The sequence below is a fragment of the Oncorhynchus keta genome, chromosome 10 (assembly GCF_023373465.1).
Source record: "Oncorhynchus keta strain PuntledgeMale-10-30-2019 chromosome 10, Oket_V2, whole genome shotgun sequence".
In the NCBI taxonomy this organism is placed as follows: Eukaryota; Metazoa; Chordata; class Actinopteri; order Salmoniformes; family Salmonidae; genus Oncorhynchus; species Oncorhynchus keta.
In genome coordinates, this window is record NC_068430.1 from 65,013,179 (window position 1) to 65,038,036 (window position 24,858).

At 43.3% G+C, this 24,858-nt stretch overlaps 1 protein-coding gene across 1 annotated transcript; it reads right to left on the reverse strand.

Moving 5' to 3' along the window:
* Window positions 1–1,799: 1,799 nt before the first annotated feature.
* On the reverse strand, window positions 1,800–3,560 carry LOC118389222 (GTP-binding protein Rhes-like). The gene has a single exon (XM_035779064.1). It carries the CDS (start codon window positions 3,282–3,284, stop codon window positions 2,649–2,651), a length of 636 nt encoding a protein of 211 aa, XP_035634957.1. The 5' UTR covers window positions 3,285–3,560; the 3' UTR covers window positions 1,800–2,648.
* Between the last annotated feature and the right edge of the window lie 21,298 nt (window positions 3,561–24,858).

The following is a 24,858-nucleotide window of genomic DNA, read 5'->3' on the forward strand; positions in this document are numbered from 1 at the left end:
TCTAAACGCCTCAGGATTCTCTGAAACATCTGCTGAGGAGCTTAGACCAAGTCTAGGGGCAGAGACAACTATAGACACTGGACAATCCATCTGAACTGAGGACACGATATGTACTTCTAATGTATTTCGATTCTCTACAAAATAAACCAAGCCATTTCAATACAGTAGGCTGTAGGACTGCATTTAGTAATCACTCATCACAGACAAAATTATTGTATATGAGAACCAATTTTAGGCATAACAATTAAAACGCCTCAGTCGTGTGTCATTGAATAACACTATTGTGTCTCACAGGCCTACGTACCTGTTTGACTGTGTATATAGAGCTCTCTTCTCCAGTAGTCCATTCTGTGAATGAATAGGGGGAGAGTACGGAAGAATGTTTTAACTGGACAGAAAGAGGAACTACAGGCCTAACGTTCAACCGGCCACTTCCTCATATGAGACAGGAAACAATGCATCTGATGCGGACAGGGGGAAGCACATGGACCAACCACAGCTATTGGTGGAAACTGAGTGTGTTGTACTTTACTTCTATGTTGGAAGCTGTGACCGTGTTGTCTGTGTTCATGACATATAGGGAAAATCCGCATACATATTTCTTTAAGTGTTTTTAACATTCCTAATATGCACTATTACAATGAGCTTCTATTAGATTTGTGGTGTAAGGCTATCGAAACAAGTCAGAAATACAGTACTTTGTAAGGGACATGCCTTGTAAAGTAAAAAGGTCCCGAGATTGGCTCACTCAAGTGCAGTATATTGTGCTAAATACCTTATCGGTTGAGAAAGGTAGCCTATTGTCTCGTGATGATGCTAGTTTGCATATAGTAAGTAACGAGGCTTGTGGCGCATGCCTAGACTGCTCACAGCAGGTGTAACTAATTAAGCCAAATTTTGCATTTGCGAGCAACGGTCAATGTCTCAAAGGAAGCCTGATTTAAATACAGTAATTTAAAGAGATACAAAGATTTATGCTTCTAAAGTTGATCAATATTTTATGAAGGGGGGCGCAGTGAAAGGCAACTGTGGTTAGAGGGCGATGTTTGACTGTAATACAGCCTGCACAATTCAGTTCGATGCCTTTTCTGGACCAAGAAGTGGGGCTGTGTGAACTGAATCACAGTAAGGTATATCTGCCATTTTTATAAGCCTATCTTATTCTTTACAGTTAGAAATGAAGGTTTAAGCTTAATGTTATTCAATTGTATTCCTGATAACGTCAGCATAGACATCTTTAAACATTTTAGCGGAAAATCCCTTGAGCCTTGTGTAATAAGTTATACCCTAGGCCAGGGATAGGAAACGAGCAGCTCTTTTGTAGGCATGCGGATCAATTTCCCCCACTCCCCATTTTTTTTTAGCTTAGGGCCCTCAAAAGGCTAGGGCCTGCTCTGACTGCATGTGCGGGTATGGATGTGGGTATGCAGACCCGTGAGCCACAGTGGCCCCTCATGATGAGTCCCCACCCCCATCAAAATTGCCCAACCCTGTTCTAGGCCTTATCCAACAGTGCAAACGTTCACTTGTAAGTGGGATTTGATAGTATGTTTTTGTAGTTTGTTTGTGGAAATGTGTTGATACCTGAACCAGACTACAGGTTGGGGCCATGGGGCCAGACTATCTATTGGGGCCATGATGATAGATAGACCGTTGCTATTTGATTGACATGTGCGACGTCTGATGTGTGTGACATCCGTTTCACTCCTCCAGTTTGTGTCTGCGTTGTTCGTTCTCTATTGAGAATGCAAATATGTCTCTCATATTCATAATGCAGTTAGTTATTACAGGAGATCATAGCCTTTTTGTGTGTACTATTTATTTAGCTTTATGGGGTCAACATTCTGTTGTAAAATGAACACTGGTAAAGCAGTTTAATGTAGAAATCATGGATTTAAAAAAATGTGAGAATATAACAACATGTTTAAAATAAAACTTGCATGTAGTAGTCATTTGCATGTCACCACTTTTTACACACATTAATCAAGTCATGCTTAGCAAATCGATTATTAAAAAAAAAAAATACAAGCAAGTCTTTTGTAAACAATAATGCTGTGCTACATGTGAATTTCCAACTGAATAGATGGTGTTTTACATCAAACCATTAACTTTGCACAAACCCCAGCATATAAATCCTTCCTTTTGAGTCAATAAATACTCTTCTTGTATGTTTGCAACAGTCAAATGTCTTATTGCAAGTGAATGTCAAACACACGTTTGCAAAATTAGCATAAATTGAATACAAAAGCTATACATTGATCTAAATGGAAACAGCAGAAGCCTGTTAACCAAATAAGCAGCAACACATTACATTAAGTATACAACTGAGCAGTTGAACATCTTTGTCACCTTTTCACCCTTATCTCCCCACCTTACAAGGTTTACAATAGTTGGACCAAGTCCTCTGTCGTAACCATTCATTGTCGCCCATTCTCTTCCCATATCAAACACATCGCTTGGACAAGGGACGCAGACGTGGAATCAAGAGTGTTTGGGAGTTCCGTTCTGTTTCAGCACACTGGCAGTCCCTCACCTCAACCTTTTCAGCCCATGCAAAGTAAAGTTTCCCTCTCCCTCTTGTACAGCAGCACTTTAACAGGTGTACTAGCCCACATCCTTTCCCTTTCTTTCTACTTCAACCTGCCCTATTAGGAGATGATGCAGGAGTTGGTCTTGTTCATGGGTGGCCGGGAGTCCTTGGGGTCTCCTTTGGGGAAGGTCTCCCTGCGGCGCCTCAGAGCAGGGCTCAGCCGGCTGGACAGGTTGGTTTGCTGCAGCAGCTCCCTGAACACCTCCATCACGTTGTTGTTCTCCTTGGCCGACGTTTCCACGTAGCTGTTGTTCCAGTCCAGCTCCACTGTTGACAGTACGTCGTCAGCTGCCACCTGCCGGGCGCTTCCTGCTCGGTCTGCCTTGTTACCCACCACCACGATCGGGGTGTACTTGTCCTCCTTGACCTCCAGGATCTCGTCGCGGAGGCTCTTGACGGCCTCCAGCGACTCTGCGTCGTCGACCGCGTAGACCAGGGCGAAGGCGTCGCTGTTCTGAATGGAGAGCTTGCGCATGGCAGGGAAGGAGTAGCTGCCGCTGGTGTCCAGGATCTCCACGGTGACCTTAGAGCCACCGATGTCGTACTCCTTGCTGTGCATCTCCTCCACGGTGCGCCGGTGCTTGGCCTCGAAGGTGTCCTGGAGGAAGCGGCGAATCAGGGCCGTCTTGCCCACGCCGGCTGCCCCCAGGAACACCAACCTCACCTGGGTCTTCTCCTTCACCTCTAGAGACATGATACTGATTTTTGTCTGGATGACGATATGCTTCTAAAAGTGTCTTTAAACTGGCCGCTCAGTCACTGACAGTCTCTGTCAGTAGACAGGTAGATTAGTACAACGTAAGACCAGTCAAACTCTTCTGTCTTCTGGTGAAGTTGCTGTCGGTAGAAACAGCTGCGCAATTGCACACTGAGTGTAGATTGTCAGAGATTTCTGTCCACAGATTCTAGCAGGTCTCTGATAGTGCTCAAAGTTCTCTTGTAGTAGGTAGGTGCTTGTCTGCCTCTGCGGTTTTCCACGCTCCCTTTTATGTGTGTTTTTGGTCGCAGGGATTCCATGCCCTCTTCTGGCAGGAGCCAATCAGTTCACGGCTGTCTATTGAGGCATATGAGCGGCCAATCACTAGTCTGCATGCAAATGTGAGTACTAGACAGATTCGAGAGGGGAAAACTAAGTGATATCTGAAAGTGTACAACGAGCTACTGGTAGGAGCAGAAGTCTGATTATCATTCACCGCCGACTCACGTAACATTAGCTCACAGATGAAAGAGCAGCCTGATCATCTTGATATCCTATTTTGTGTTTATGTGCACAATAAAAACTACATAATATTTTAGAAAAATAGTAAATCCACCTTGACTAGTGATTACAGTATGGACTTCAATGCAATAGAATGTGTTTGAGAGTGATAGCTTGTTGCTTGCTCTGTATTTCCTCATGGTTAAAGTCTCTCAGTCCACATCTAAATTGATTTAATAATACATTTTGAATCAAATGATGACGTTCCACTTTATGACTCATGCTTGTCATTGTCGTCTACATGAACAACTCTTTGCCAGTGAAAGGACAGCCTGTCTGGTTTGCTACGGTCCTCCTGGTTAAATAAACCGTTCACCTCACATGACCGTCATGGTAATGTCTATAGGTCACGCTAATACTGTATGACATAGATGATTAGCGTGACATAAATAAGCCCTTTGACAGTGTTGGTCTGATTATTTAAGAAGCCAAATAGTGAGCTGAATATTATATCAGATGAATTTAATCACAACACACTGAATATTATATCAGATGAAGTTAATCACAACATGCTGAATATTATATCAGATGAACTTAATCACAACACGCTGAATATTATATCAGATGAACTTAATCACAACATGCTGAATATTATATCAGATGATGTTAATCACAACACGCTGAATATTATATCAGATTATGTTAATCACAACACGCTGAATATTATATCAGATGAACTTAATCACAACACGCTGAATATTATATCAGATGAACTTAATCACAACACGCTGAATATTATATCAGATGAACTTAATCACAACACGCTGAATATTATATCAGATGAACTTAATCACAACACGCTGAATATTATATCAGATGAACTTAATCACAACACGCTGAATATTATATCAGATGAACTTAATCACAACACGCTGAATATTATATCAGATGAACTTAATCACAACACGCTGAATATTATATCAGATGAACTTAATCACAACACGCTGAATATTATATCAGATGAAGTTAATCACAACACGCTGAATATTATATCAGATGAACTTAATCACAACACGCTGAATATTATATCAGATGAACTTAATCACAACATGCTGAATATTATATCAGATGATGTTAATCACAACACGCTGAATATTATATCAGATTATGTTAATCACAACACGCTGAATATTATATCAGATGAACTTAATCACAACACGCTGAATATTATATCAGATGAACTTAATCACAACACGCTGAATATTATATCAGATGAACTTAATCACAACACGCTGAATATTATATCAGATGAACTTAATCACAACACGCTGAATATTATATCAGATGAACTTAATCACAACACGCTGAATATTATATCAGATGAACTTAATCACAACACGCTGAATATTATATCAGATGAACTTAATCACAACACGCTGAATATTATATCAGATGAACTTAATCACAACACGCTGAATATTATATCAGATGAACTTAATCACAACACGCTGAATATTATATCAGATGAACTTAATCACAACACGCTGAATATTATATCAGATGAACTTAATCACAACACGCTGAATATTATATCAGATGAACTTAATCACAACACGCTGAATATTATATCAGATGAACTTAATCACAACACGCTGAATATTATATCAGATGAACTTAATCACAACACGCTGAATATTATATCAGATGATGTTAATCACAACACACTGAATATTATATCAGATGAAGTTAATCACAACACGCTGAATATTATATCAGATGAACATAAGAACGCCGCAGCCCGTCTGGTGTTCAACCTTCCCAAGTTCTCTCACGTCACCCCGCTCCTCCGCTCTCTCCACTGGCTTCCAGTTCAAGCTCGCATCCGCTACAAGACCATGGTGCTTGCCTACGGAGCTGTGAGGGGAACGGCACCTCAGTACCTCCAGGCTCTGATCAGGCCCTACACCCAAACAAGGGCACTGCGTTCATCCACCTCTGGCCTGCTCGCCTCCCTACCACTGAGGAAGTACAGTTCCCGCTCAGCCCAGTCAAAACTGTTCGCTGCTCTGGCCCCCCAATGGTGGAACAAACTCCCTCACGACGCTAGGACAGCGGAGTCAATCACCACCTTCCGGAGACACCTGAAACCCCACCTCTTTAAGGAATACCTAGGATAGGATAAAGTAATCCTTCTCACCCCCTTTAAGATTTAGATGCACTATTGTAAAGTGACTGTTCTACTGGATGTCATAAGGTGAATGCACCAATTTGTAAGTCGCTCTGGATAAGAGCGTCTGCTAAATGACTTAAATGTAAATGTAACTTAATCACAACACGCTGAATATTATATCAGATAAAGTTAATCACAACACACTGAATATTATATCAGATGAATTTAATCACAACACACTGAATATTATATCAGATGAAGTTAATCACAACATGCTGAATATTATACAGTGGGGAGAACAAGTATTTGATACACTGCCGATTTTGCAGGTTTTCCTACTTACAAAGCATGTAGAGATCTGTAATTTTTTTTCATAGGTACACTTCAACTGTGAGAGACGGAATCTAAAACAAAAATCCAGAAAATCACATTGTATGATTAAGTAATTAATTTGCATTTTATTGCATGACATAAGTATTTGATACATCAGAAAAGCACAACCTAATATTTGGTACAGAAACCTTTGTTTTGCAATTACAGAGATCATATATTTCCTGTAGTTCTTGACCAGGTTTGCACACACTGCAGCAGGGATTTTGACCCACTCCTCCATACAGACCTTCTCCAGATCCTTCAGGTTTCGGGGCTGTCTCTGGGTAATACGGACTTTCAGTTCCTCCAAAGATTTTCTATAGGGTTCAGGTCTGGAGACTGGCTAGGTCACTCCAGGACCTTGAGATGCTTCTTTCGGGAGCCACTCCTTAGTTGCCCTGGCTGTGTGTTTTGGGTCATTGTCATGCTGGAAGACCTAGCCACGACCCATCTTCAATGCTCTTACTGAGGGAAGGAGGTTGTTGGCCAAGATTTCGCGATACATGGCCCCATCCATCCTCCCCTCAATACGGTGCAGTCGTCCTGTCCCCTTTGCAGAAAAGCATCCCCAAAGAATGATGTTTCCACCTCCATGCTTCACGGTTGGGATGGTGTTCTTGGGGTTGTACTCATCCTTCTTCTTCCTCCAAACACAGTGATTGGAGTTTAGACCAAAAAGCTCTATTTTTGTCTCATCAGACCACATGACCTTCTCCCATTCCTCCTCTGGATCATCCAGATGGTCATTGGCAAACTTCAGACGGGCCTGGACATGCGCTGGCTTGAGCAGGGGGACCTTGCGTGCGCTGCAGGATTTTAATCCATGACGGCGTAGTGTATTACTAATGGTTTTCTTTGAGACTGTGGTCCCAGCTCTCTTCAGGTCATTGACCAGGTCCTGCCGTGTAGTTCTGGGCTGATCCCTCACCTTCCTCATGATCATTGATGCCCCACGAGGTGAGATCTTGCGTGGAGCCCCAGAACGAGGGTGATTGACCGTCATCTTGCTCAATTTTCTAATAATTGCGCCAACAGTTGTTGCCTTCTCACCAAGCTGCTTGCCTATTGTCCTGTAGCCCATCCCAGCCTTGTGCAGGTCTACAATTTTATCCCTGATGTCCTTACACAGCTCTCTGGTCTTGGCCATTGTGGAGAGGTTGGAGTCTGTTTGATTGAGTGTGTGGACAGGTGTCTTTTATACAGGTAACGAGTTCAAACAGGTGCAGTTAATACAGGTAATGAGTGGAGAACAGGAGGGCTTCTTAATAAAAACTAACAGAGAGCCAGAATTCTTACTGATTGGTAAGTGATCAAATACTTGTGTCATGCAATAAAATCCTAATTAATTACTTAAAAAATCATACAACGTGATTTTCTGGATTTTTGTTTTAGATTCCGTCTCTCACAGTTGAAGTGTACCTATGATCAAAAATGACAGACCTCTACCTGCTTTGTAAGTAGGAAAACCTGCAAAACTGGCAGTGTATCAAATACTTATTCTCCCCACTGTATCAGATTAACTTAATCACAACACTCTGAATATTATATCAGATTAACTTAATCACAACATGCTGAATATTATATTAGATAAAATGACTCACAACACGCTGAATATTATATCAGATGAACTAAACCACAACACCTATACATGTATTTTGTTATGGACTGTCAGTGTAAATTACATGTACAGGTATGTGTTCACACAAACTAATTCCTGTTGACCTTTCCACACCAGGTGTCTGTGTTGCTGATGAGTGAAACAACTCGACGGCCATAAGGTCCGGCTCTGATGACATTTGACAACATTTCAAAAGCCCTCAATGCCACTACTGCGTTATTACCAGGAGGAAACTGTACCCGATGAGAGGGTCCACCGTTGGCAACCTGGTGTGTTGTGTTCCGCGAGTAGTGCAGCCAGGTAGACGTTGGAGTAGGTGGTTATTGTTATTCAGCTGTAACACTCTGACTCAATGAAATGATGTATCAGTGGCACCTCTTTAGGAAATCCTGCAAAATTCAATATAGTCCTCGTAATCTTATTTCACTGAGAAAAAGAAAGGTGTTGTTTGTTGAACATCCGCTTTTCGACTCCAGTAACGCTTGCATAAATTAAATGTGTCTTGAGGCAGATTTGTCCTTATTGCCTGAATATTTAATACATTCTCTTTCCTCAACATCCAATTAGGTGTAGGCTAAAGCATTTCATAGCTTTTGAGTGATATGTACTGAATCACGTCGCTCCTGTGTGAGAGCCAGATGCTTTAAAGAAGGAATCCAATTTCCTTCTTAAATTTCCCCTAGGAACTGCAGCATTTGACTGACTGTGACTGTCCCTGTCCCTGCCTCGTCAGGCTTTTGACAGCGTGGAACCATCTTGAGCTCTGCGGAGGGACTCCCTCCCCAACACGGTGTGTACCCTATCTCTGTTATCTTCTCTGGACCACTGGCTGTGTGATAGGCAGTAGAGCAGCCTGGGAAATATAATCTATACAATCTATGTTCCAAGAATGCCATGCACTGGTATACTGCAAGGCTATATGCACACACAACTCTGGAATTTTAATCAGTGTTCTAAGCGTTCTTATTCATTCACGATGTTCTGTCCACTCTGACATGACCTGAGACATTAGTGGGCTTATTTGGGAGCATGTCATGTGTCCAGAACAACCCATTTCCAGTAAATAGGCCTATCTTCTTTTTATTAGTGTACCGCCTCCTTCCCATGTGATGTGGGCCTAATGGGGGGAATCCTCGTGGTGCTGTAGATAGTATATTATAGTACAGTCTGTCCAAAAGCTGCCAATGTCCCATCACCAGGCAAGACACTGGTTCTCCCTGTCCTGCTGTTAATCTCAGGGAAATGATCTATCCCTGTGCTCCTCTCCATCACAGATGAGTCCTCTGATTGTGCCTCAGCCCTCATCCACACCAAACCATTTTGACTTTCGTGACCGGACCCACAGGTGTAAGGACCGTCGCCGGAGTAGAGACGCAGGTACAGGGAGTCAAACATTTAATCAGGAACAGACATGAAACAAGACAGGAACAGTGTCAGCTCACGAGTATACGAGGACATAAGACAATCTATGCTGAAGCGGGGAACAGACAGATATAGTGGAGGTAATGACAGAGGGGATTGAGTCCAGGTGAGTCTAATAATCTCTGATGCACGTGACGGGGGACGGCAGTTGTGCGTAATGATGGTGGCAGGAGTGCGTAATGCTGGGGAGCCCGGCGCCCTCTAGCGCCAGGGTGGAAAAGCGGGAGCAGGCATGACAACAGGTGTCTTTGTGCTGTCATGCCCCCCTGCATAGAAGAGCCCAATTAGGCTGCACGTGCACCCAGGTGTGTCAAGCTCTAGCGCTCCTTCAGCTGGAACATTACATGTGCAAGTGCTGGACAGACATCCATTTACTTCGGTAATTACACAAGCATTCATTTACAATCATTATCAAGATCACAGCAACATTAATTTGCAATCACCTAAAACCTTCAACAGACTTTCTAATCCTTTTTAATCACCATAGTCATTACTTGGACATTAATTAACTATCATTATAAACTTGGTAGTTTGACTCCTGGATGCTGATTGGCTGAAAGCTGTGGTAAATCATACAAATACCACGGGCATGATGCAAAATTGTTGTTTGTTGTTTGTTTGTTTACAGCACTAAAGCACCTCTGGGGTTTGTGGTATATGGCCAAGTGCTGTATCCAGGCACTCCGCATTGCGTCATGCATACAAACAGCCCTAAGCCGTGGTATATTGGCCATATACCACACCCACCTGAGCCTTATTGCTTAGCTAGAAACATCACAAAAAAACATTTTAAATTCCTTCAATCTTTACAGGAACATGCATTACAAAAATCCTTCATTTTCCAATCATTACAAGAACATACATTTCAATGTAATTGGTTAATACTTTGTGGGCAAATGTTGGGCTGTCCTTGTCAATCTGAAACAGTATAATTGAAACTGATCCTAGCACCCGGCTTGGTTGATACAGGGAAATAATAACGTGCTATTATCAAAGTGCTGCCTATCAGCATCCGAAATAGACAGGCGCTTGGCTCAAAGCCCTTGTGTACTGTGGACGTGTTTAGTGCCATGATTCCCTAAGACCCTGTCTATGTCTGTAGCCCTGAGAGGAACACAACCACAGGAGGCTGGTGGCACCTGAATTCGGGAGGACGGGCTTGTGATAATGGCTAGAGCGGAATAAGTGGAATGGTATTAAATACATCCCAGTTTCCATGTGCTTGATGCTATTCCATTCGCTCCATTCCAGCCATTATTATGAGCCGGCCTCCACTAAACACAACATAACCCAACAAGAAGACAGTGGAGATGGCAACAGTGATATTTGGCCAACAATATATAGACATATATTATATTGTGTATGTGAGGCACTGAATTAGCCTGCACCAGTTAAAGATTGAATCCGCATTTGGGGAAACAGCGCCATGTTCACGCCATCGCCTTTGTAATTGTTTTTGTTGGGGCAATGGAGAACATTGGAGGAGAGGAGTGGGATGAGCGTGTTTTTAATTTTTTTAAATAAAAAGCAAACATATTCTGCTGTTCTTTCGCACATGCAATGATGTTTGAGGGGAAAAAAGTGTTCGTTGTTTGCAGTAACTTATTTGTTGTTGTAATATATCAAATGGATGCGGTGGTTCCACCAATGAAGGATTCCCGCTTTTAAAAAAATAGTAAATTCTCTTGACTGCGCAATCTTCCCGAGTTTTCTGATCAGGAAATAACTCTAATTCCCTCAATGAAAATGATTTTGTAATCAAAGATCCAGGCATGGAGTGGAACACGATCAGATAGACATCTTCTAGTGAACATTTTTCCGAATGTTCAACTCGTCAGTCACGCATCTGCTATGATGGGTTTGACAATTCCACCTAGATTGGTGGAAAATCCATTCTCTATGGGCTTAATTTTAGGTTTAGTGCTTGGACGGATTCCAAATTGTTATTATATTGTATTCACATGTACCCGCCATGGGGCGGCAGCGTAGCCTAGTGGTTAGAGCGTTGGACTAGTAACCGCAAGGTTGCGAGTTCAAACCCCTGAGCTGACAAGGTACAAATCTGTCGTTCTGCCCCTGAACAGGCAGTTAACCCACTGTTCCCAGGCCGTCATTGAAAATAAGAATATGTTCTTAACTGACTTGCCTGGTTAAATAAAGGAAAAATGTATTTTAAAAAATGGTTTCCACTCATCGTAGTATAGCGGTAACTGTTCATATGGAAATGTCATTAAACCAATGTTTTGGTCTTTTGTGTCACATGTGCTGTTGTTTGTCCAAAGTCCTGTCATTTACACCATATGACTTCCCTAAGTACAGTCTCTTAGTTTTTCCCCTCCTCGTATGTTAGAATTCCAGAAAGCAGCACCATGTGCACAATTACCTGAGAAAACAAACACTGTCATTTGATCCGGTAATCCAACTCTAGCCAGGCCCATGTCTTCTCAACATTATGGCATTCTTAGCATGGCTCATCGGATGTTTGCAAGGATGGGTAGTACAGTAAGTCATAGGGGTTCACACAATCTATCCTACTGTACCTAATGTTGCCTTCCACCATAAACACTGTAGATCTCTTTTGGCTTGTTTCACACCAACACGCCAGTATTGATGTCATTCTATCCCTTTGTTATCCTCTGCAGATTTCTGACTCAAGACAGAGAAACAAGGCCCTTTTCTAAACCTTATCCATGTTCTGCGGGGGTTGGTTTGGGTTGAGCCACTTCTCCTTTCTTTGGGCTTCAACACCAGTGTCACTCGTGTTTGATTTGTGACATGGGTTGACTGTCCCTGTCCTCTTCCAATATGCTCTCTAAAACGGATTAGGTTGTGTCTGGAAGGCTGCCGGACCCAGGTCCCCTCTACTTTCTCTGTTCCATATTTAGGCTTGTCGAAATAGCATTGTGCTAAAATAGTTGCTCCTGAGCCCACATCCTTTCATATTTGCGTTTGGTCCATAGGATGTCTTAGGGTAAAACAAAGTCCCACTCTCCTCTCCTTGCTGTGGATTTACTGTATTTGACCAATGTTTCGGATAAAGAGCCTTTATCAGCGTGTAGCAAATAGGTCTTATTGGTGACAGACTCCTGGTATTGACCCACTGGAGGGTCTTTCATGGGCCCATGTTGTAAATAGACTATTTAACCGGAGGTTATGTCAGCACAACATGTTCCCTCTCCGAACACAATCAAGGCACAGGCTTATTTGGCCAATATGAGGTGACGGAGAAAAATGCATGGAGGGCAGTGCAGGCCAAGGCAGCTGTAATAGAAATCAGCGAGGGAGACACTGTTGTGCATACTCAACAAGGAACCAGCAGCAGCGCATGGGTAAAACCACTGGGGAAGCCAACAGCAACAGACAGTTACATGACCGACAGCATGGTCAAGCAAGTTAATGTTTCCGGCATTATTGGACCACTAAACAACTATTGATTTAGAACCACAGAGTGTTACCGCTAGTCGCAAGGAAAACAGGAGCTGCCTCCACTATTCCAGATCTATTTAAACTTCAACATTTCAACATCATCAAATCACCTGTCCTTATTAGTCTAGTACAGTGAAAACTAAGATACCAAAAACAATTTAGTCCAATCAACGTAAGCTAAGTATGATGTGGCTGTGTGGCTGTGTGTGTGTGTGCGTGTGCGTGTGCGTGCGTGCCAGAGAGAATATAATAGACATCAGTTGATTATTGACAAGTTTTGACAGGAGTGACGCCAACACCTTACCACTGCTACACCTGGTGGAGCCTTGTCTGGCAGCGAAACAGCTCTTTTAGCCTCATTTACTGCTCATTAACTGTTCTTACGCTATTCTCCCTCCGCACCAAGTCAGAACCGTTTGGCAAAATAAAGGGGGCATATAAACAGACAATGAAAGTTGTTACAATATTTGATTATGATATTAAGACTATTTTTTCAGTCTGATCAAGTGTAGGCTACTAACAACAGCAGCTGCATAGTCTAGCCTACTATGTGCCCTTTCCCTCTGGCAAGGGTAAACAAAGCCGTAATGTTGTGTATTTATAGCCCATTTGTTTGTGAGAAAATATGAAAGGGATCAAATTTGATTTATATTCAAACTTGGGCTGACTAGGCTAATCATACTTTTTCAACCCCAAATGATTAACTGGAATGAATCAATAAAGACAATAGCTGACATAGACTGTGAATACATGTTGTATTGTCAAATTGTGTTGCTTTTTCTGTGTCTGTGTATAGGAGACCCCCTTCTTGAAATATAATTAATATGAACAAGTACAAGATTGCTGCAGTTTCACAGGGTTTTCATCCTCCCCAAGGCCAGGAGTTTTTCCAGGTTTTTTTTTAAAAACCATGTGACCTCTGAGCTACATAAACTCTGGTCCCATCATAGCTCATCTTAAACCTTTTTACAACATTAAACCTTTTTACAAACAACAGTTTAATCACGTCATACCGTATACGGTCTGGAGTTTTACCTGGTAAGGTTACCAGATCAGGAAAAACTACAGGCCCCAGATTCCCCCCGCCACACCCAATTTGACTGTAAGCTGTCATGCATGGAAATGATCTGGAGGCATTGTGTGTTAATGTGTGATCTTTTAGATATGGAGTATGAATATTGAATGTTTATCTTGGATGCCCCTCCACTAATCTACTCAATGATGTGCAAATCTGTTCAGACAAGTTTTATTTGTAGAGAAAATGAAATTGCAAGATGGAGATGCCAAAAGGCAGAATAGCATCTTAAATTCATTCCTTATCAGAAGACAAGTGGTAAAATGAGATGACGGGAGATGTTTAACATAGCAGTGGCATAGCGATCAGACTATAGTCCCTGTTTTTGGTATAGGGCTACAACGGCATCATCACTATTTAAACATGCTCCTATTATGGGGGCTGAGTCACTGGCTTACTAGTGCTCTTCCATGCTGTCCCTAGAAGGGGTGAGTCACTTCGTGCCAGGCTTTTTCCCCTATACTCGAGTTCAGTGGGTTGAGTCACTGACGTGATCGTCTGTCGAAGAAGCTTGGACCTTCTTTTTTGATATTTTCAGTGGTATTGTTAACAGCCATGCCTCCGTAAAGAATATGAGAATTAAAAACAGGTTCAGCCCCTGGTTCGACCGTGATCTTGCAAAGTCACTCCACTCAAGAATTGCATTGGGCGAAGGGCTCCACACACGCATACTCAATCTGACTGGCTATCGTTCAGGCAAATGAGAAATAAGTGCACTCAGGCTATCCGGAAGGCCAAAGTTAGTTACTTTAAGGAGCAGTTCTCTCTCTGTGGGTCTAATCCCAAGAAGTTCTGGAAAACGGTTAAAGACCTGGAGAATAAACCCTCCTCCTCACAGCTGCCCATGTCCCTTAAAGTTGATGATGTGGTTGTTACTGACAAGAAGCATGTGGCTGAGCTCTTATCACCACTTCATTATGTCAGGATTCCTATTTGACTCAGCCATGCCTCCTTGCCTGTTCAACATTTCCTCATCTCCCACCCCTTCTAATGTGACTATCCACAATGCTTCTCCCTCTTTTTCCCCTGCCCCGCTACAAAGTTTCTCCCTGAAGGCAGTCACTGAGTCCGAGGTGCTAGAGGAGCTCCTGAAACTTGACCCCAAATATCCATCTGGGTGAGATGGTTTAGACCCTTTCTTCTTTAAGGTTGCTGCCCCTATCATCACCAAGCCTATCTCCAACTTTTTTAACCTGTCTCTACTTTCTGGGGAGGTTCCCATTGCTTGGAAGGCAGCCACTGTTCATCCTTTATTTATAGGGGAGATCAAGCTGATCCTAACTGTTATAGGCCTATTTCTATTTTGCCCTGCTTATCAAAAGCGTTGGAAAAAATGTGTCAATAATCAACTGATGTCTATTATATTCTCTCTGGTATGCAATCTGGTTTCCACTCAAGTTATGGATATGTCACTGTAACCTTAAAGGTCCTCAATGTTGTCACCGTTACCCTTGATTCTAAGCAATGTTGTGTTGCACTTTTGCCTTATGGCAAGGTGCTCCATCATGCTGGAAAAGGCATTGTTCGTCACAATTGTTCCTGGATGGTTGGGAGAAGTTGCTCTCAGAGGATGTGTTGGTACCATTCTTTATGCATGGCTGTGTTCTTAGGCATAATTGTGAGTGAGCCCACTCCCTTGGCTGAGAAGCAACCCCACACATGAATGGTCTCAGGATGCTTTACTGTTGACATGGCACAGGACTGATGGTAGCGCTCACCTTGTCTTCTCCAGACAAGCTTTTTTCCGGATGCCCCAAACAATCGGACTTTACCCCAGTCCTCAGCAGTCCAATCCCTGTACCTTTTGCAGAATATCAGTCTATCCCTGTTTTTCCTGGAGAGAAGTGTCTTCTTTGCTGCCCTTCTTGACACCAGGCCATCCTCCAAAAGTCTTTGCCTCACTGTGCGTGCAGATGTACTCACACCTGCCTGCTGACATTCCTGAGCAAGCTCTCTACTGGTGGTACCCCGATCCCGCAGCTGAATCAACTTTAGGAGACGTTCCTGGCGCTTGCTGGACTTTCTTGGGCGCCCTGACGCCTTCTTCACAACAATTTAACCGCTCTCCTTGAAGTTCTTGATGGCTCAATATATGGTTGATTTAGGTGCAATCTTACTGGCAGCAATATCCTTGCCTGTGAAGCCCTTTTTGTGCAAAGCAATGATGACGGCACGTGTTTCCTTGCTGGTAACCATGGTTGACAGAGGAAAAACAATGATTCCAAGCCCCACCCTCCTTTTGAAGCTTCCAGTCTGCTATTCAAACTCAATCAGCATGACAGAGTGATCTCCAGCCTTGTCCTCGTCAACACTCATACCTGTGTTAATGAGCGAATCACTGACATGATGTCAGCTGGTCCTTTTGTGGCATGGCTGAAATGCAGTGGAAATGTTTTTTGGGATTCAGTTCATTTGCATGGGAGGGGGGATTCTGTATAAGCACTTTGTGCCATCTACTGATGTAAAAAGGGCGTTATAAATACATTTGATTGTGTGAATCGCTGTGCTAACAGGAAATAAGCAGCAAGCAAAACAACACTCTACACCCTGACAGATAACCTTCATGACTCATGTTGGTGTTGGAGGGAATTCAAATGAAGATCAGATCAATTAATGTATGCGGTTTACAATCGATTTAGCTCTGGAATTGAGACAGTCTAAGATATTTACAGACATAAGACTCTCAAAGGCCAAGGCACTCTGAGCCTGTGGGGCGTGGGCATTGGGCACACACACTACTACACCACTGACAGGACAAGAGTGTTTGTGTGTGTGTGTCTGAACGCCTTTAGTTTGTCTGCATGTAAGTGTCGGTGGTGATGCGTGCTATGCGTGTGACTCCTGTTTTTTTCTGTGTGTGTTTTTGTGCTTGAGTCAGTGTTGGTGTATGCATGTGCCTATTTCTGTGTGTGTGTGTGTACGCGTGCGTGTGACTCTACAGCAGCAGTCAGATGGCTTGGCTGCTAGTCTGCATTGGCCCTAATGGTATGTGACAGGGACAGATCCGTTATGCCACATACTGTGTTATTGGGCCCGTCACATCTCTGCCAAGGGCACGCATGACGAGCTGCCATGTGAGATTAGCTTGGAAACAGCCCGAACATTCCGGAAAGACGAGGTTTATCCACCTCACTACTGCTCAGCCTCGGCCCAAATTCTCCTGATGCACAGGTACTGTGTTTAGTCATAGCATCTTTATCACCGAGCGAGGATGAGCCACATCAATTTGTTGTTTCTGATGAAATCAGTCTAATGAAAAAGTTGTTGGGCTCTCCTTTCCAGGCAAGCAGATGCCATAGACACACTCTTTAACGTTAACCGGCTACGACAGCAGACATTCAGCCAGTGCTAAGCTGAAATAAACAGAATTATTTGTTTTTGTCTGTGTTTGAACCATAATTACACAGTCCCCCCGCTTGCTATGATAAGTATCACAGTGTGTGGCGGTGTGTGTTATTGTACACCAGGAAAGGATTTGTTTAAAAAGCAGCAGGACATCCTTGTAAGGGCCATTATGCAGTGAAATCAGCAAGCAGTAGGAGAGCCCACTTACAGCATGGCCATAAGAGGCCTTTTGTAGGTGTGAGTCATCTCTGTGTAGGTGATATTGTGCAATTCACCCTACATTGCTGACCCACATTGCATTATATTCCACCTAGTCCAATAACAAAAAGAACACCATTGCTGTTCAGCCTTACCTTTTAAAACATATGTTCATACTCAAACCCAGGCACACGACCGCAACAACTCCATTCCTTGAAAATGCTGCTCCATTTCTGCAGTCCGTGCCCTCTGACTCATACAACAGAATCTTGGGCAGATCTCAACCACTGTTACAGTAATCTAGCTCAAATAAACATCATTTTTCAGAGTCAAACTCAGACACAAGACCCCAACAATCAATTCCTCGGCAGAAGTCCTTCTCTTCTTCTGCAGTGACCCCTGAATCAGGTAACAGAACTTGGTCCATTCTCCACCAGTGTTTCAGTGACCTAAATAAGATCCCAATTAACAACAAGAACAGGTAGGCTCTGACCCAGAAACGCACATCTAATGTGTTTGTCACCCAACCCTTATCAGGCTCACTGTGCAGCATTATAATGACATTTTCCCTATTTAGTGGACTTGACAGATGGGTCACCTTCACCGCAGTTCACTTTGTGGTGGAACTGAACCATTATCATTCTAATGTGTGTGGAATTGTTAGAAATTGGTGCACTGCTATTTAACTTTGTCATTACTGCAAACAACTGCATCTAGGGCATTCTACTGTATAGTGTGGGCACACTGTGCATTGATACGTCAGATATAGTAAGTGTTGCTGTTATGTTATATTATGGGTCAGTTAGACAAGGTGTGGTCAGACTTTTCATATACAGTGCCTTCAGAAAGTATTCACACCCCTTGACTTTTTCCACATTTGGTTGTGTGTCAAGGTGGGATTCAAATGGATTTAATCGTTATTTTGTTGGTCAAATATCTACACAAAATACTCCAATGTCATATTAGCATTTTTTAAATTTTAAATGTAACACTAATATTAAGTATCTTAATTACATTAGTATTCAACCCCCTGAACCAATACATGTTGGAATCACCTTTGGCGGTGATTACATCTGTGAGTCTTTCTGGGTTAGTCTCTCAGAGCTTCGCACACCTGAGTTGTACAATATTTGCACATTATTATTTTTTAGAATTCTTCAAGCTCTGTCAAGTGTGTTGTTGATCATTGCTAGACAACCATTTTCAAGTCTTGCCATAGATTTTTCAAGCCCATTTAAGTCAAAACTGTAACTAGGCCACTCAGGAACATTCACTGTCTTCTTGGTAAGCAACTCCGTTGTATATTTAGCCTTGTGTTTTAGGTTATTATCCTGCTGAAAGGTGAATATGTCTCCCAGTATCTGGTAGAAAGCAGACAACCAGGGGCCTCATTTATAAAACTGTTCTTAGATTTATACTTGAACTTAGTCGAAAGATCATTCCCGACGGTGTGCTTACGTTCGTTTCATAAAAGATACTAAGCATAAAAAACTTTGCTTACGCAGGTTTTAAGAAGCCCATTTGTAACTTAAGCACCCGTGATCTACAAATCTCAAATGAACTTAAAACTGACGGCACCTGCCCTTCAGTAGTCCGATGGTGCACTCCACAACCGGCCTTGTTCTGCTGTTAGGGGACCTGCAAAGGGGGTGAAAGCCACGTTTTCAGTGGAGAACCCCGGTCACCTAACCATTGTGTTACATTGTTTTGCACGGTTAATAGGCTATTATACACTTTCAAATAAATAACTCACCGAGAAGCCACCAGCCTCCACTCTCACCAGCTTCTAGACGCAGGCCTACTCTGATGTGGCACAGAATGAACGAGTGGTGCGTAGACCCTGGCCACTTGGACCATACATTGAGTAGTCGCATACGGGCATCACAGCTGATCTGAACATTCAATGAATGGAAATGATTCCTGTTAACATATACATGTTTAATATACATGTTCATCTACAGACGATGGGCGTAAGGCGATATGCGTGCAGTCAACTGGGAAATTAAATAAGCGGACAAACTCGGCTTTGACACGTGCCTGTTCGTGTTAAGCACATTTTTACTCATTAACTTATTTAGGCTTGCCATAACAAACGGGTTGAATACTTATTGACTCAAGATATTGCAGATTTGTATTTTTTTTAAACATAATTACATTTTGACATTATGGGGTATTGTGTGTGACAGAAAATCAGTGACAGAAAATCTAATGTTAAAACATTTAAAATTCTGTCTGTAGCACAACAAAATGTGGAAAAAGTCAAGGGGTCTCAATATTTTCTGAAGGTACATTAAGCCTGGCACAAAGTCACATCAGTGTCCATAACCTGCATATTTATTGTATTTCAAATACTTTAGATATGATTGATTTAGCTAACATTCAATGTGTCAGGTGACCAGTTTGCACTTTTGAATCTATTCCCATTGGTTCCATCGTGCCGGGAAGGCACAGGTCCGGGAAGGCACAGGTCCCAGGTTTGTACCACATGCATATGAGCTGGGATTACCATGTGCATGACAATTATTTTAAAAAAGAGCTCTCAATCTACATTAAATAAATCACTTAAGCCTATGCATCTCATCACAAAAACATGTCCAAACAGTCCAGTGGCATATCGCAGTTTGCCAAGCTCTGAGCAAGTTCCACCCCAACCCAAAATGTGCAGTTTGCCAAGCTCTGAGCAAGTTCCACCCCAACCCAAAATGTGCAGTTTGCCAAGCTCTGAGCAAGTTCCACCCCAAAATATGCAGTTTGCCAAGCTCTGAGCAAGTTCCACCCCAACCCAAAATGTGCAGTTTGCCAAGCTCTGAGCAAGTTCCACCCCAAAATGTGCAGTTTGCCAAGCTCTGAGCAAGTTCCACCCCAAAATGTGCAGTTTGCCAAGCTCTGAGCAAGTTCCAACCCAAAATGTGCAGTTTGCCAAGCTCTGAGCAAGTTCCACCCCAAAATGTGCAGTTTGCCAAGCTCTGAGCAAGTTCCACTCCAAAATGTGCAGTTTGCCAAGCTCTGAGCAAGTTCCACCCCAAAATGTGCAGTTTGCCAAGCTCTGAGCAAGTTCCACCCCAAAATGTGCAGTTTCCCAAGCTCTGAGCAAGTTCCACTCCAAAATGTGCAGTTTGCCAAGCTCTGAGCAAGTTCCACCCCAAAATGTGCAGTTTGCCAAGCTCTGAGCAAGTTCCACCCCAAAATGTGCAGTTTGCCAAGCTCTGAGCAAGTTCCACCCCAAAATGTGCAGTTTGCCAAGCTCTGAGCAAGTTCCAACCCAACCCAAAATGTGCAGTTTGCCAAGCTCTGAGCAAGTTCCAACCCAAAATGTGCAGTTTGCCAAGCTCTGAGCAAGTTCCACCCCAAAATGTGCAGTTTGCCAAGCTCTGAGCAAGTTCCACCCCAACCCAAAATGTGCAGTTTGCCAAGCTCTGAGCAAGTTCCACCCCAAAATGTGCAGTTTGCCAAGCTCTGAGCAAGTTCCACCCCAACCCAAAATGTGCAGTATGCCAAGCTCTGAGCAAGTTCCAACCCAAAATGTGCAGTTTGCCAAGCTCTGAGCAAGTTCCAACCCAAAATGTGCAGTTTGCCAAGCTCTGAGCAAGTTCCAACCCAAAATGTGCAGTTTGCCAAGCTCTGAGCAAGTTCCACCCCACCCCAAAATGTGCAGTTTGCCAAGCTCTGAGCAAGTTCCACCCCACCCCAAAATGTGCAGTTTGCCAAGCTCTGAGCAAGTTCCACCCCAACCCAAAATGTGCAGTTTGCCAAGCTCTGAGCAAGTTCCACCCCAACCCAAAATGTGCAGTTTGCCAAGCTCTGAGCAAGTTCCACCCCAACCCAAAATGTGCAGTTTGCCAAGCTCTGAGCAAGTTCCACCCCAACCCAAAATGTGCAGTTTCATGGCTAATGCCATATTCTTTTTATTTTTTACTATTTTTGTACATAATGTTGCCTCTAGCGTCTCTTATGACCAAAAATAGTTCTAGACATCAGGACTGCAATTACTCACCACGGACCAGCAGAATCCTTTTTCTTCTTTCACGAGCCAGAGGCGGAGAATATACGGCTCCCTCGGGAACAGGCCCCGACCCCAGTGATCTGCGTGAAGAGGAGGCGAAGAAAGAGAGGCCGGAGGGAGGGCCCACTGGAGTAGGAGGCGATCTAATAAACCCCCACTCCCCTCAATTATGCTCGCAAACATGCAATCTTTAAACAATAAAATGGCCGAGTTATTGGGCAGATTAAACTACCAACGGGATATTAAAAACTGTAACATCTTATGGTTCATTTTTGTAAACAACAGCTGGTGCATGATATCTAAGGAAGTCTCGAGTCATTGCTCATCTTGTGTGGTAGAGTTTCTCATGATAAGCTACAGACCACATTACCTACCGAGAGAGTTTTCACCTATATTCTTTGTAGCTGTTTACATACCACCATAGTCAGAGGCTGGCACCAATATAGCATTGAATGAGCTGTATTCCTGCCATAAACAAACAAATAAACGCTCACCCAAAGGCGGTGCTCCTTGTAGCCGGGGACTTTTAAACCTCTTGAGACTAGGGGGCAGTATTTTGATGTTTGGATGAAAAACGTGCCCAATGTAAACTGCCTATTTCTCAGGCCCAGAAGCTAGAATATGCATATAATTGGCAGATTAGGATAGAAAACACTGTAAAGTTTCCAAAACTGTCAAAATTGTCTGAGTATAACAAAACTGATATTGCAGTCGAAAACCTGAGGAAAATCCAATCAGGAAGTGCTGTTATTCTGAAACCTCTCTTTCCATCGCAAGCCTATCCTCCATTTAAAGGAATATCAACCAGATTCCTTTCCCTATGGCTTCCACATGGTGTGAACAGTCTTTAGACATAGTTTCAGGCTTTTATTCTGAAAAATGAGCGAGAATGATCACATCGCGTCAGTGGATAGCTAGGTGTCCCCAGACTTGTGCGAGCGCCTGGAGCAAGACCTTTTCTCTCTCTCTCCTATTGAAAAGGCTACCATCCGGTTGAAATATGATAGATTATTGATTGTAAAAACAACCTGAGGATTGATTATAATAAACGTTTGACATGTTTCTACGAACTTTACGGATACTGTCTGGAATGTTTGCCTGCCCGTCGTGACCTGCACGAGCCTGGGGATTACTAAACAAAACGCGCCAACCAAATGGGGGTTTTTGGAAATAAAAATAATCTTTTAATGAACAAAACAAACATTTATTGTGTAACTGGGAGTCTCGTGCGTGCAAAAACACGAAGATCATCAAAGCTAAAGAATTAATTTTATTGCTTTTCTGACTTTCGTGACCAATCTACTTTGCTGCTAGCTGTTTGTAATGTTTTGTCTGCTGAGAGAGCTGTCCTCACATAATCACATGGTTTGCTTTCACCGTAAATCCTTTTTGATATCTGACACGCCGGGTGGATTAACGACAAGTTAAGATGTGATTTGGTGTATTGCACTTGTGATTTTATGAAAATTAAATATTTTTTAAATTTAATTTGAATTTGGTGCTCTGCAATTCACTGGATGTTGACGAAAATGATCCCGCAAAAGGGATCGGTGTGCCAAGAGGTTTAATGCAGGGAAACTTAAATCAGTTTTAGCTAATTTCAATCAAAATGCTAAATGTCCAACCATAGGGAACATAACTCTGGACCACCTTTACTCCACACACAGAGGTGCATACAAAGCTCTCCCTCGCCCTGCATTTGGCAAATCTAACCATAAATCTATCCTCCTGATTCATGCTTACAAGCTAAAATTAAAGCAGGAAGCACCAGTGACTAGATCAATAGAAAAGTGGTCAGATGAAGCAGATGCTAAGGTACAGGACTTTTTTGCGAGCACAGACTGGAATATTTTCCGGGATTTCTCCAATGGCATCGAGGAGTACATCACATCTGTCATTGGCTTCATCAATAAGTTCACCAATGACGTCATCCCAACAGTGACCGTTCATACATACCCCAACCAGAAACCATGGATTACAGGCAGCATCCGCACTGAGCTAAAGGATAGAGCTGCCGCTTTCAAGGAGTGGGACTCTAACCCAAAAAGCTTATAAGTAATCCCGCTATGCCCTCCGACGAATCATCAAACAGGCAAAGCATCAATACAGGACGAAGATCGAGTCGCACTACACCGGCTCTGATGCTTGTTGGATGTGGCAGGGCCTGCAAACCATTACAGACTACAAAGGGAAGCACAGTCGAGAGCTGCCCAGCGACACGAGCCTACCGGACGAACTAAACTACTTATATTCTCGCTTCGAGGCAAATACCACTGAAACATGCATAAGAGCACCAGCTGTACCGGAAGACTGTGTGATCACGCTCTCCGCAGCCGATGTGAGTAAGACCTTCAGACAGGTCAACATTCACAAGGCCACAGGGCCAGACGGATTACCAGGACATGTACTGCGAGCATGCGCTGACTAACTAGCAAGTGTCTTCACTGACATTTTCAACCTCTCCCTTTCTGAGTCTGTAATACCAACGTGCTTTAAGCAGACCACCATAGTGCCTGTACCCAAGAACACTAAGGTAACCTGCTTAAATGTCTACCGACCCGTAGCACTCACGTCTGCAGCCATGAAGTGCTTTAAAAGGCTGGTCATGGCTCAGATCAACACCATCATCCTAGAAACCCTGGACCCACTACATTTTGCATACCGCCCCAACAGATCCACAGATGATGCAGTCGCTATTGCACTCCATACTGCCCTTTCCCACCTGGATAAAAGGAACACCTATGTGAGAATGCTATTCATTGACTACAGCTTAGCGTTCAACACCATAGTGCCCTCAAAGCTCATCAATAAGCTAAGGAACCTGGGACTAAACACCTCCTTCTGCAACTGGATCCTGGACTTCCTGACGGGCCACACCCAGGTGGTAAGGGTAGATAACAACACATCTGCCATGCTGATCCTCAACACAGGGGCCCCTCAGGGGTGCTTGCCAAGCCCCCTCCTGTACTCCCTGTTCACTCATGACTGCATGGCCAGGCACGACTCCAACGCCTTCATTAAATTTGCCGATGACACAGTAGTGGTAGGCCTGATCACCAATAACAATGAGACAGCCTATAGAGAGGATGTCAGAGACCTGGCCGGGTGGTGCCAGGACAACAACCTCTCCCTCAACGTGATCAAGACTAAGGAGATGATTGTGTGGACTACAGGAAAAAGAGGACCGAGCACGCCCCCATTCTCATCGACAGAGCTGCAGTGGAGCAGGTTGAGAGCTTCAAGTTCCTTGGTGTCCACATCACCAACAAACTAACATAGTCCAAGCACACCATGACAGTCGTGAAGCGGGCACGACAAAACCTATTCCCCCAACTGAAAAGATTTGGCATGGGTCCTCAGATCCTCAAAAGGTTCTACAGCTGCACCATCGAGACTGGTTGCATCACTGCCTGGTATGGCAACTGCTCAGCCTCCGACCGC

What these genes read in the sequence shown, in the direction of transcription:
- LOC118389222 (XM_035779064.1), bottom strand. Translation starts at nt 3,284, where the DNA reads ATGTCTCTAGAGGTGAAGGAGAAGACCCAGGTGAGGTTGGTGTTCCTG.